Source organism: Hyla sarda, chromosome 10 (genome assembly GCF_029499605.1).
Source record: "Hyla sarda isolate aHylSar1 chromosome 10, aHylSar1.hap1, whole genome shotgun sequence".
NCBI classification, from domain to species: Eukaryota; Metazoa; Chordata; class Amphibia; order Anura; family Hylidae; genus Hyla; species Hyla sarda.
Window position 1 is genome coordinate 2,138,155 of NC_079198.1, and position 12,459 is coordinate 2,150,613.

A 12,459-nucleotide genomic window follows, 5' to 3' on the forward strand; every position below is an offset into this window, starting at 1 on the left:
GGCAACTGGCAGCCTGTGCCCTCGGGCGAGCTCCGCTGAGCCGTTTAAAGATGAAAGTGGAGAAATAAAGACTCAATTTAATCTGCCTTAAAACCCTTCAACTCTACACACCCGGAGAGGGGAGGGGGAGGGGAAATGATGGGGGTCTACCGGCCCTGACACCCCAACAACGGTCCCAATATACTGCTCCATAATATCTCCCCGGCCTCGCCCTGTGACTACCTGCGCCCACAACAATGTCACTATGAAAATCAATTTTATTATTATATATTACATTATTATTGATATAGTTACATCATCAATATCATTATACATTGTCATAAATAGTATTATATATTATATAACCAATATAGTTACATCATCAATATCATTATACATTGTCATAAATAGTATTATATAACCAATATAGTTACATCATCAATATCATTATATATTGTCATAAATAGTATTATATATTATATAACCAATATAGTTACATCATCAATATCATTAGATATTGTCATAAATAGTATTATATATTATATAACCAATATAGTTACATCATCAATATCATTAGATATTACATTGTCATAAATAGTATTATATATTATATAACCAATATAGTTACATCATCAATATCATTAGATATTACATTGTCATAAATATTATTATATAACCAATATAGTTACATCATCAATATCATTAGATATTACATTGTCATAAATAGTATTATATATTATATAACCAATATAGTTACATCATCAATATCATTATATATTGTCATAAATAGTATTATATATTATATAACCAATATAGTTACATCATCAATATCATTATATATTGTCATAAATAGTATTATATATTATATAACCAATATAGTTACATCATCAATATCATTAGATATTACATTGTCATAAATAGTATTATATATTATATAACCAATAAAGTTACATCATCAATAACATATTATTATTACTATAACAGCAGTGTTTCTTAACTTGTGCATCTCCAGCTGTTACAGAACTACACTTCCCCTCATGATATCACAAACATTGAAGAAGTTTCGCCAACCTGTGGCTTTCCAGCTGGTACAAAACTACAACTCTCATCATAACCCCCCTACACATTAGAGGGATATCCCCAACCTGTGGTAAAAAAAAAATAAAAAAAACATCAACTCCTATTATTCCCTGACTTTCTCCACCTGTAAACCTTCAGCTGCTGCAAAACTACAACTCCCATCAGAGGCGTAACTTAAATATGTTGTGCCCCAATGCAAAATGTGTAACAGAGCCCTTAACTATAATAATTGAGTTAAAGCACTGGTCCCCTATAGGAAAGAGAGACCTAATGTGTCCCTTCTGGCTCCAGTGCACCCCCTATATTTACTCTCCTGATCCCCCCCCCATTGTGCTCTGTGAACTCCTACCCACACATACAGTGTTTCCCAATAAATGGCTCCTCAGTTGTTGTAAATTGACAACCCCCATCATCCCCTGTCAGTGTATAGGGCTTTTGCCTCCAACCTGTAGCTCTCCAGCTGTTGCAAAAGAACAGCTCCCAGGAGGATGAGAATTGTAGTTTATTATTATATATTACAGTAACATCAGTATGGTTACATTATTATATTACCTACATTATTATTACTATTATATATTACATTATCAATATTAGTACTATCATATATTAGTAAATTATTGTTAGTATTATAACTATTATTATATTTTTACAAATAGAATTATTACTTTTTATACATTGTCAATATTATTACTATTATATATATATATATATGACATTGTTACCAATATTATTACTATTATATATGACATTGTTACCAATATTATTACTATTATATATGACATTGTTATCAATGTTATTATTATTATTATATATTAATAAATTATGAATATATTCCCGCAATCTATATTATTATTATTATTATTATTAATACATTGTCAATATTATGTATTATCATTTTTATTATAGTAGTATTATAAATTATTACTACTTCTATAATTATATTTTATTATATTAGCATCACTATTACTATAAGAATTGTTATAGCATTATAGATGATTATCACTATTGTGTGTCTTTGTATAAATTGTGTCGCTCTGTGAATCCGTTTGTATTTTGTATTTGGCGCTTCTATACCGTTGCAATGGAAATGAAAATCTAGTGAAATAAATGTAAATAGTAATGTATCAATAATACTACAATAACGATGGCCGCTCCAACATGTCCGGATAAATCACTTTATAACAATGTATCCTCATCTCCCGGTGTCTATTAACCCCTGTGACCCCGGCCCTCGGCAGCCTGTAGTTTCTCGCTCTCTATAGATTTAGGTTTCTGTACAGAGAAGCGCCAGCATCGGGAAACTCAACGGCAACACCTGGAAACTTTACGGCAACATCGGGACACTGAGGAGCAGCATCGGGACACTGACCGGCAACACGGGGAAACTGAATGGCAACACCGGGACACCCAGCGGCAACACCAGGACACTGAGCTGCAACACCGGTAAACTGAACGGCAACACCGGGAAACTGAACTGCAACATCGGGAAACTGAACGGCAACATCGGGAAACTGAACTGCAACATCGGGAAACTGAACGGCAACATCGGGAAACTGAACGGCAACATCGGGAAACTGAACTGCAACATCAGGAAACTGAACGGCAACATCGGGAAACTGAACGGCAACATCGGGAAACTGAACGGCAACATTGGGACACAGAGCGGCCACACAAGGACATCTCCCCCCCTCCCCGGCTGGGCCCAGATATTACACAGCAGTGATGAGCGATCAGAGGGGGGCCGGGGCATTGAGCCATTGTGCCGCCTGCTCTTCGCACAAAATGGGACCCTCACCACCCTCATCCCCCTGTAGCATTAGGGGGAGTAGTTGTGCTTTGTGCCGGGAATCTTCTCCTCCTTAAGCTTCTATAGAGCGCGGCCTTTTGTCAGCCCAAGTTCATCCTCAAGTTTGAGAATAGGGGAAAAAGGAGAAGAAGAAGAAAGGGGAAAAGAAAAGGAAGCCGCCATTGTGCCCTGCACCTAACCTGAACTTAGTTAAAGAGGGTATACTGTTCCTAGAACATCACTAACTATATATATAGATAGATATGAGATAGATAGATAAGAGATAAGATAGACAGATATAAGATAGATAGATATGAGATAGATAGATAGATATGAGAAAGATATGAGATATATATTAGATAGATAGATATGAGATAGATAAATAGATAGATATGAGATACATATTAGATAGATAGATATGAGCTAGATAGATATGATGGATAGATATGAGATTGATGGATAGATAGATATGAGATAGATAGATTTGAGATAGATGGATAGATAGATATGAGATAGATGGATAGATTGATATGAGTGAGATAGATAGATGTGAGATAGATAGATAGATATGAGATAGATGGATAGATAGATATGAGTGAGATAGATAGATAGATGTGAGAGATAGATATAGATAGATATGAGATAAATGGATAGATAGATATGAGTGAGATAGATAGATAGATATGAGATAGATGGATAGATAGATATGAGTGAGATAGATGTAAGATAGATAAATATATATGAGATAGATGGATAGATATGAGATAGATAGATAGATACATAGATAGATATGAGTGAGATAGATAGATGTGAGAGATAGATATAGATAGATAGATGTGAGATAGATAGATATGAGATAGATGGATAGATAGATATGAGTGGGATAGATAGATGTGAGATAGATATATATATATATGAGATAGATGGATAGATAGATATGAGATAGATAGATAGATATGAGTGAGATAGATAGATGTGAGAGATAGATATAGATAGATAGATGTGAGATAGATAGATATATATGAGATAGATAGATATGAGATAAATAGATACGAGATAGATCGATAGATATTAGATATGAAAAAGAATGAACCCTGAATCAGTTTGTATGTTCTGTTGTTTAGGGAATTCTTCAACAAATCTCTTTACAAATAAAAGATGATCTTAATATCAGGACACCACAGCTCACAACAATGACGGATCTACAGACGGAAAGTATCAGCGATTGTGCAGTTTTTGTCCAAAAGTAAAAAAAAAAAAAAAAAAAAAATGTATTTATTATAATTTTTTTTTTAGAAAAGTCATAGTAGACAAAAGATATCACAGCAGTTATCGAGACAGACTGTACTATTAATCCCTGTAGAAATCCTGGACCATTATCCTAATTCTGCTTGTAGCAATGAACGCACTAAAGAAGAATATCCCATAAATATTAGAGGGGCCCTGATCCCTGTCCCAGCCTCCTGTCACTGCTGGAAATGTCGCATCTCTCCTAGTGTGACTGTCGCCCCCATCATCCCCCGTGCGGTAATTGCCTCTGATCTCTCGGCGGGGGCTGCTTTCTAGGGATCATTTATGGGAGGAACAAATAACATTAACTAGAAGCTACAGCCCCGGAGCCCCCTATAAATAATAGATCAAGGGCCCCAGTGTGTGTGGGCTAGAGATCCAACCTGTGGCTGAAGCATCCCGGGCACTGCAGGCATGAGCAGGTACCCAAATTCAGGGGCACCATACACTGCACCAGGGAGATGGGATGTTGGGGGAAGTCGCATCTCCTAGCACCTATCATAGTATAAACCAATTGTTCTCCAGCTGTTGCAAAACTACATCTCCCAGCATGCTACATAAACTACAACGGCTGCCTGGGCATGCTGGAAGTTGTAGTTTTGCAACAGCTGGACAGCTACAGGTTAAGGTGCACAAAAATACACAAAAGCCCCCTCCTCTTGCACCACTATTGTACAATTGCTTATTTCTGACTGCATGACGTTATATACAATGTTATGATACAATGTTACGAAACAATCAATACAGAGCAATGCGTTATAACTATAATACAGTACACTGCATAATACTAAATCAATGCACGGCAGAATACAGAGCAATGCGTTATCATGACGTCAGAACTATAATACTGTTACGCCGAGCGCTCCGGGTCCCCGCTCCTCCCCGGAGCGCTCGCTACACTTCCCTCACTGCAGCGCCCCGGTCGGTTCCACGGACCCGGGGCGCTGCGTTACTACCTCCGGCCGGGATGCGATTCGCGATGCGGGTAGCGCCCGCTCGCGATGCGCACCCCGGCTCCCGTACCTTATTCGCTCCCCGTCAGTTCTGTCCCGGCGCGCGCGGCCCCGCTCCCTAGGGCGCGCGCGCGCCGGGTCTTTGCGATTTAAAGGGCCACTGCACCGCTGATTGGTGCAGTGGTTCCAATTAGTGTTTACACCTGTGCACTTCCCTATATCACCTCACTTCCCCTTCACTCCCTCGCCGGATCTTGTTGCCCTAGTGCCAGTGAAAGCGTTCCTTGTGTGTTCCTTGCCTGTGATTCCAGACCTTCTGCCGTTGCCCCTGACTACGATCCTTGCTGCCTGCCCCGACCTTCTGCTACGTCCGACCTTGCTTCTGTCTACTCCCTTGTACCGCGCCTATCTTCAGCAGCCAGAGAGGTTGAGCCGTTGCTAGGGGATACGACCTGGTCACTACCGCCGCAGCAAGACCATCCCGCTTTGCGGCGGGCTCTGGTGAAAACCAGTAGTGACTTAGAACCGATCCTCTAGCACGGTCCACGCCAATCCCTCTCTGGCACAGAGGATCCACTACCTGCCAGCCGGCATCGTGACAGTAGATCCGGCCATGGATCCCGCTGAAGTTCCTCTGCCAGTTGTCGCTGACCTCACCACGGTGGTCGCCCAGCAGTCACAACAGATTGCGCAACAAGGCCAACAGCTGTCTCAACTGACTGTTATGCTACAACAGTTACTACCACAGCTCCAGCAATCATCTCCTCCGCCAGCTCCTGTACCTCCTCCGCAGCGAGTGGCCGCTTCTGGAATACGACTATCCTTGCCGGATAAATTTGATGGGGACTCTAAGTTTTGCCGTGGCTTTCTTTCCCAATGTTCATTACACTTGGAGATGATGTCGGACCAGTTCCCCACTGAAAGGTCTAAGGTGGCTTTCGTAGTCAGCCTGCTGTCTGGAAAAGCCCTGGCTTGGGCCACACCGCTCTGGGACCGCAATGACCCCGTCACTGCCTCTGTACACTCCTTCTTCTCGGAAATTCGAAGTGTCTTTGAGGAACCTGCCCGAGCCTCTTCTGCTGAGACTGCCCTGTTGAACCTGGTCCAGGGTAATTCTTCCGTTGGCGAGTATGCCGTACAGTTCCGTACCCTTGCTTCAGAATTATCCTGGAATAATGAGGCACTCTGCGCGACCTTTAAAAAAGGCCTATCCAGCAACATTAAAGATGTTCTGGCCGCACGAGAAATCCCTGCTAACCTACATGAACTCATCCATCTTGCCACTCGCATTGACATGCGTTTTTCCGAACGGCGTCAGGAGCTCCGCCAGGATATGGACTCTGTTCGCACGAGGCGTTTCTTCTCCCCGGCTCCTCTCTCCTCTGGTCCCCTGCAATCTGTTCCTGTGCCTCCCGCCGTGGAGGCTATGCAGGTCGACCGGTCTCGCCTGACACCCCAAGAGAGGACACGACGCCGCATGGAGAATCTCTGCCTGTACTGTGCTAGTACCGAACACTTCCTGAAGGATTGTCCTATCCGTCCTCCCCGCCTGGAAAGACGTCCGCTGACTCCGCACAAAGGTGAGACAGTTCTTGATGTCTACTCTGCTTCTCCACGTCTTACTGTGCCTGTGCGGATGTCTGCCTCTGCCTTCTCCTTCTCTGCTGTGGCCTTCTTGGACTCTGGATCTGCAGGAAATTTCATCTTAGCCTCTCTCGTCAACAGGTTCAACATCCCGGTGACCAGTCTCGCCAGACCCCTCTACATCAATTGTGTAAACAATGAAAGATTGGACTGTACTATACGTTTCCGCACGGAGCCCCTTCTAATGTGCATCGGATCTCATCACGAGAGGATTGAACTGTTGGTCCTCCCCAATTGCACTTCTGAAATCCTTCTTGGACTTCCCTGGCTTCAACTCCATTCCCCAATCCTGGATTGGTCCACTGGGGAGATCAAGAGTTGGGGGCCCTCTTGTTCCAAGGACTGCTTAAAACCGGTTCCCAGTAAACCTTGCCGTGTCCCTGTGCTTCCTCATGTAACCGGTCTCCCTAAGGCCTATATGGACTTTGCGGACGTTTTTTGCAAAAAACAAGCTGAGACTCTACCTCCTCACAGGCCTTATGATTGTCCCATTGACCTCCTCCCGGGTACTACTCCACCCCGGGGCAGAATCTATCCTCTGTCCGTCCCAGAGACTCTTGCCATGTCTGAATACGTCCAAGAAAATTTAAAAAAGGGCTTTATCCGTAAATCCTCCTCTCCTGCCGGAGCCGGATTTTTCTTTGTGTCCAAAAAAGATGGCTCTCTACGTCCTTGCATTGACTACCGCGGTCTTAATAAAATCACGGTTAAGAACCGCTACCCCCTACCCCTCATCTCTGAACTCTTTGATCGTCTCCAAGGTGCCCATATTTTTACCAAACTGGACTTAAGAGGTGCTTATAATCTCATCCGCATCAGAGAGGGGGATGAATGGAAAACGGCATTTAACACCAGAGATGGACACTTTGAGTATCTGGTCATGCCCTTTGGTCTATGCAACGCCCCTGCCGTCTTCCAAGACTTTGTTAATGAAATTTTTCGTGATCTACTATACTCCTGTGTTGTTGTATATCTGGACGATATCCTGATTTTTTCTGCCAATCTTGAAGAACACCGCCAGCATGTCCGTATGGTTCTTCAGAGACTTCGTGATAATCAACTCTATGCCAAAATAGAGAAATGTCTGTTTGAATGCCAATCTCTTCCTTTTCTAGGATACTTGGTCTCTGGCCAGGGACTACAAATGGACCCAGATAAACTCTCTGCCGTCTTAGATTGGCCACGCCCCTCCGGACTCCGTGCCATCCAACGTTTTTTGGGGTTCGCCAATTATTACAGGCAATTTATTCCACATTTTTCTACCATTGTGGCTCCTATTGTGGCTTTAACAAAAAAAAATGCCGATCCCAAGTCTTGGCCTCCTCAAGCGGAAGACGCCTTTAAACGACTCAAGTCTGCCTTTTCTTCGGCTCCCGTGCTCTCCAGACCTGACCCATCTAAACCCTTCCTATTGGAGGTTGATGCCTCCTCAGTGGGAGCTGGAGCTGTCCTTCTACAAAAAAACTCTTCCGGGCATGCTGTTACTTGTGGTTTTTTTTCCAGGACCTTCTCTCCGGCGGAGAGGAACTACTCCATCGGGGATCGAGAGCTTCTAGCCATTAAATTAGCACTTGAGGAATGGAGGCATCTGCTGGAGGGATCAAGATTTCCAGTTATTATTTACACCGATCACAAGAACCTCTCCTACCTCCAGTCTGCCCAACGGCTGAATCCTCGTCAGGCCAGGTGGTCTCTGTTCTTTGCCCGATTTAATTTTGAAATTCACTTTCGGCCTGCTGATAAAAACATTAGGGCCGATGCTCTCTCTCGTTCCTCAGATGCCTCTGAAATTGAACTCTCTCCTCAACACATCATTCCTCCTGACTGCCTGATTTCCACTTCTCCAGCCTCCATCAGGCAAACTCCTCCAGGAAAGACCTTTGTTTCTCCACGCCAACGCCTTGGGATCCTCAAATGGGGTCACTCCTCCCATCTCGCAGGTCATGCGGGCATCAAGAAATCTGTGCAACTCATCTCTCGCTTCTATTGGTGGCCGACTCTAGAGACTGATGTGGTGGACTTTGTGCGAGCCTGCACTATCTGTGCCCGGGATAAGACTCCTCGCCAGAAGCCCGCTGGTTTTCTTCATCCTCTACCTGTCCCCGAACAACCTTGGTCTCTGATTGGTATGGATTTTATTACTGACTTACCCCCATCCCATGGCAACACTGTTATTTGGGTGGTCGTTGATCGATTCTCCAAAATGGCACATTTCATCCCTCTTCCTGGTCTTCCTTCAGCGCCTCAGTTGGCTAAACAATTTTTTGTACACATTTTTCGTCTTCACGGGTTGCCTACACAGATCGTCTCGGATAGAGGCGTCCAATTTGTGTCTAAATTCTGGAGGGCTCTCTGTAAACAACTCAAGATTAAATTAAATTTTTCTTCTGCATACCATCCTCAATCCAATGGACAAGTAGAGAGAATTAACCAGATCTTGGGTGACTATTTACGACATTTTGTTTCCTCCCGCCAGGATGACTGGGCAGATCTTCTACCTTGGGCCGAATTCTCGTATAATTTCAGAATCTCTGAATCTTCCTCCAAATCTCCGTTTTTCGTGGTGTACGGCCGTCACCCTCTTCCCCCCCTCCCTACCCCCTTGCCCTCTGGTCTGCCCGCTGTGGATGAAATTTCTCGTGATCTTTCCACCATATGGAAAGAGACCCAAAATTCTCTCTTACAGGCTTCTTCTCGCATGAAGAGATTCGCAGATAAGAAAAGAAGAGCTCCTCCCATTTTTTCCCCTGGAGACAAGGTATGGCTCTCCGCTAAATATGTCCGTTTCCGTGTCCCGAGCTATAAGTTGGGACCACGCTATCTTGGTCCTTTTAAAGTTTTGTGTCAAATTAATCCTGTCTCTTACAAACTTCTTCTTCCTCCTTCTCTTCGTATCCCTAATGCCTTTCACGTCTCTCTTCTTAAACCTCTCATCCTCAACCGTTTTTCTCCTAAATCTGTTCCTCCCACTCCTGTTTCCGGCTCCTCGGACATCTTCTCTGTCAAAGAGATTTTGGCCTCTAAAAAGGTCAGGGGAAGAACTTTTTTTTTAGTGGATTGGGAGGGTTGTGGTCCAGAAGAAAGGTCCTGGGAACCTGAGGACAATATCCTGGACAAAAGTCTGATCCTCAGGTTCTCAGGCCCCAAGAAGAGGGGGAGACCCAAGGGGGGGGGTACTGTTACGCCGAGCGCTCCGGGTCCCCGCTCCTCCCCGGAGCGCTCGCTACACTTCCCTCACTGCAGCGCCCCGGTCGGTTCCACGGACCCGGGGCGCTGCGTTACTACCTCCGGCCGGGATGCGATTCGCGATGCGGGTAGCGCCCGCTCGCGATGCGCACCCCGGCTCCCGTACCTTATTCGCTCCCCGTCAGTTCTGTCCCGGCGCGCGCGGCCCCGCTCCCTAGGGCGCGCGCGCGCCGGGTCTTTGCGATTTAAAGGGCCACTGCACCGCTGATTGGTGCAGTGGTTCCAATTAGTGTTTACACCTGTGCACTTCCCTATATCACCTCACTTCCCCTTCACTCCCTCGCCGGATCTTGTTGCCCTAGTGCCAGTGAAAGCGTTCCTTGTGTGTTCCTTGCCTGTGATTCCAGACCTTCTGCCGTTGCCCCTGACTACGATCCTTGCTGCCTGCCCCGACCTTCTGCTACGTCCGACCTTGCTTCTGTCTACTCCCTTGTACCGCGCCTATCTTCAGCAGCCAGAGAGGTTGAGCCGTTGCTAGGGGATACGACCTGGTCACTACCGCCGCAGCAAGACCATCCCGCTTTGCGGCGGGCTCTGGTGAAAACCAGTAGTGACTTAGAACCGATCCTCTAGCACGGTCCACGCCAATCCCTCTCTGGCACAGAGGATCCACTACCTGCCAGCCGGCATCGTGACAAATACACTGTACAATACTAAATCAATGAACGACAGAATACAGAGCAATGCGTTATCATGACGTCAGAACTATAATACAGTACACTGCATAATACTAAATCAATGCACGGCAGAATACAGAGCAATGCGTTATCATGACGTCAGAACTATAATACAGTACACTGCATAATACTAAATCAATGCACGGCAGAATACAGAGCAATGCGTTATCATGACGATATAATTGCGTTATCATGACAATATAATTGCGTTATCATGACGATATAATTGCGTTATCATGACGATATAATTGCGTTATCGTGACGACATAACTATAATACACTACAATACTAAATCAATGCTTTGCAGAATACAGAGCAATGCGTTATCGTGACGATATAATTGCGTTATCATGACAATATAATTGCGTTATCGTGACATCAGAACTATAATACACTGTACAATACTAAATCAATGCACGACAGAATACAGAGCAATGCGTTATCATGACCATATAATTGCGTTATCATGACGATATAATTGCGTTATCATGACGACATAACTATAATACACTACAATACTAAATCAATGCTTTGCAGAATACAGAGCAATGCGTTATCCTGACAATATAATTGCGTTATCATGACGATATAATTGCGTTATTATGAAGATATAATTGCGTTATCATGACGATATAATTGCGTTATCATGACGATATAATTGCATTATCGTGACGTCAGAACTATAATACACTGTACAATACTAAATCAATGCACAGCAGAATACAGAGCAATGCGTTATCATGACGATATTATTGTGTTCTCGTGACGTCATAACTATAATACACTACAATACTAAATCAATGCTCTGCAGAATACAGAGCAATGCGTTATCCTGACGATATAATTGCGTTATCAAGACGATATAATTGGGTTATCATGACGTCAGAACTATAATACACTGTACAGTACTAAATCAATGCACAGCAAAATACAGAGCAATGCGTTATGATGATATTATTGTGTTATCGTGACGTCATAACTATAATACACTACAATACTAAATCAATGCTTTGCAGAATACAGAGCAATGCGTTATCCTGACGATATAATTGCGTTATCATGACGATATAATTGGGTTATCGTGACGTCAGAACTATAATACACTGAACAGTACTAAATCAATGCACAGCAGAATACAGAGCAATGCGTTATCACATTATAATTGCGTTATCTCACCGCAGCACTGTGACACTGATCCCCCCTGGAGCAGGATTATATTTACACCCTGCAGGATTTCTGCCCTCCCACCCCTGGCATCGCGTTGTTCCTACCTTTGTCACCCAGGATGCCATCGATACTGTGCTTGGTCTTCTTCTCCCCGTCTTCATCCTTCTTGTCGCAATCGTCGTCTTCCTCTTTTTTCCCGAACTTTATTCTCAGGACTCGGCTAATCGAACTCACTAAACCTCAGAAATGGAAAGAGACGGGAGGGGATATAAATTTGGGAGAAAATTCATAATAAACAATTCACAATATAATCACCAGGATACAATGATCACATTCATACAGTGCACACTCCTTATATGATGTATAGAATATTATCTTCAGAGCACATACAAAAAAACACAGCCATAGTGTGCAGCTTTAGATAATACACTTATACTATACATGTGCACACTTACACCAAGAACCACTTTCTATTTATAAATGAATAAATTATTATTGTTATTATCTATCTTATTTTCATCTATCTATCTCATGTTCATCTATCTCATATCTATCTATCTCATATTCATCTATCTCATATCTATCTATCTATCTATCTATCTCATATTCATCTATCTCATATCTATCTATCTCATCT

General features: G+C 43.3%; 1 protein-coding gene and 1 long non-coding RNA gene across 16 annotated transcripts in view; one reads left to right on the forward strand and one right to left on the reverse strand.

Moving 5' to 3' along the window:
- Positions 1–12,459, forward strand: part of LOC130294460 (uncharacterized) — a 189,308-nt gene that overhangs the window by 131,349 nt on the left and 45,500 nt on the right. The window contains exon 4 of one of the 6 annotated variants that reach the window (XR_008848501.1): positions 2,322–3,961. The exons of 3 other annotated variants lie outside the window; for them this stretch is intronic. This is a non-coding gene — a long non-coding RNA (uncharacterized LOC130294460). 2 more of the 6 variants (XR_008848496.1, XR_008848497.1) reach the window with 2 other exon arrangements.
- The window catches only part of PAX7 (paired box 7), a 169,657-nt gene that overhangs the window by 117,097 nt on the left and 40,101 nt on the right, over positions 1–12,459 (reverse strand). For 7 of the 10 annotated variants that reach the window (XM_056544285.1, XM_056544281.1, XM_056544283.1 and 4 more), the window contains exon 4: positions 11,927–12,061. In XM_056544285.1, the coding sequence (XP_056400260.1) occupies positions 11,927–12,061 (135 nt within the window). The remainder of the gene's footprint in view (positions 1–11,926; positions 12,062–12,459) is intronic. The other 3 variants (XM_056544287.1, XM_056544286.1, XM_056544282.1) reach the window with 1 other exon arrangement.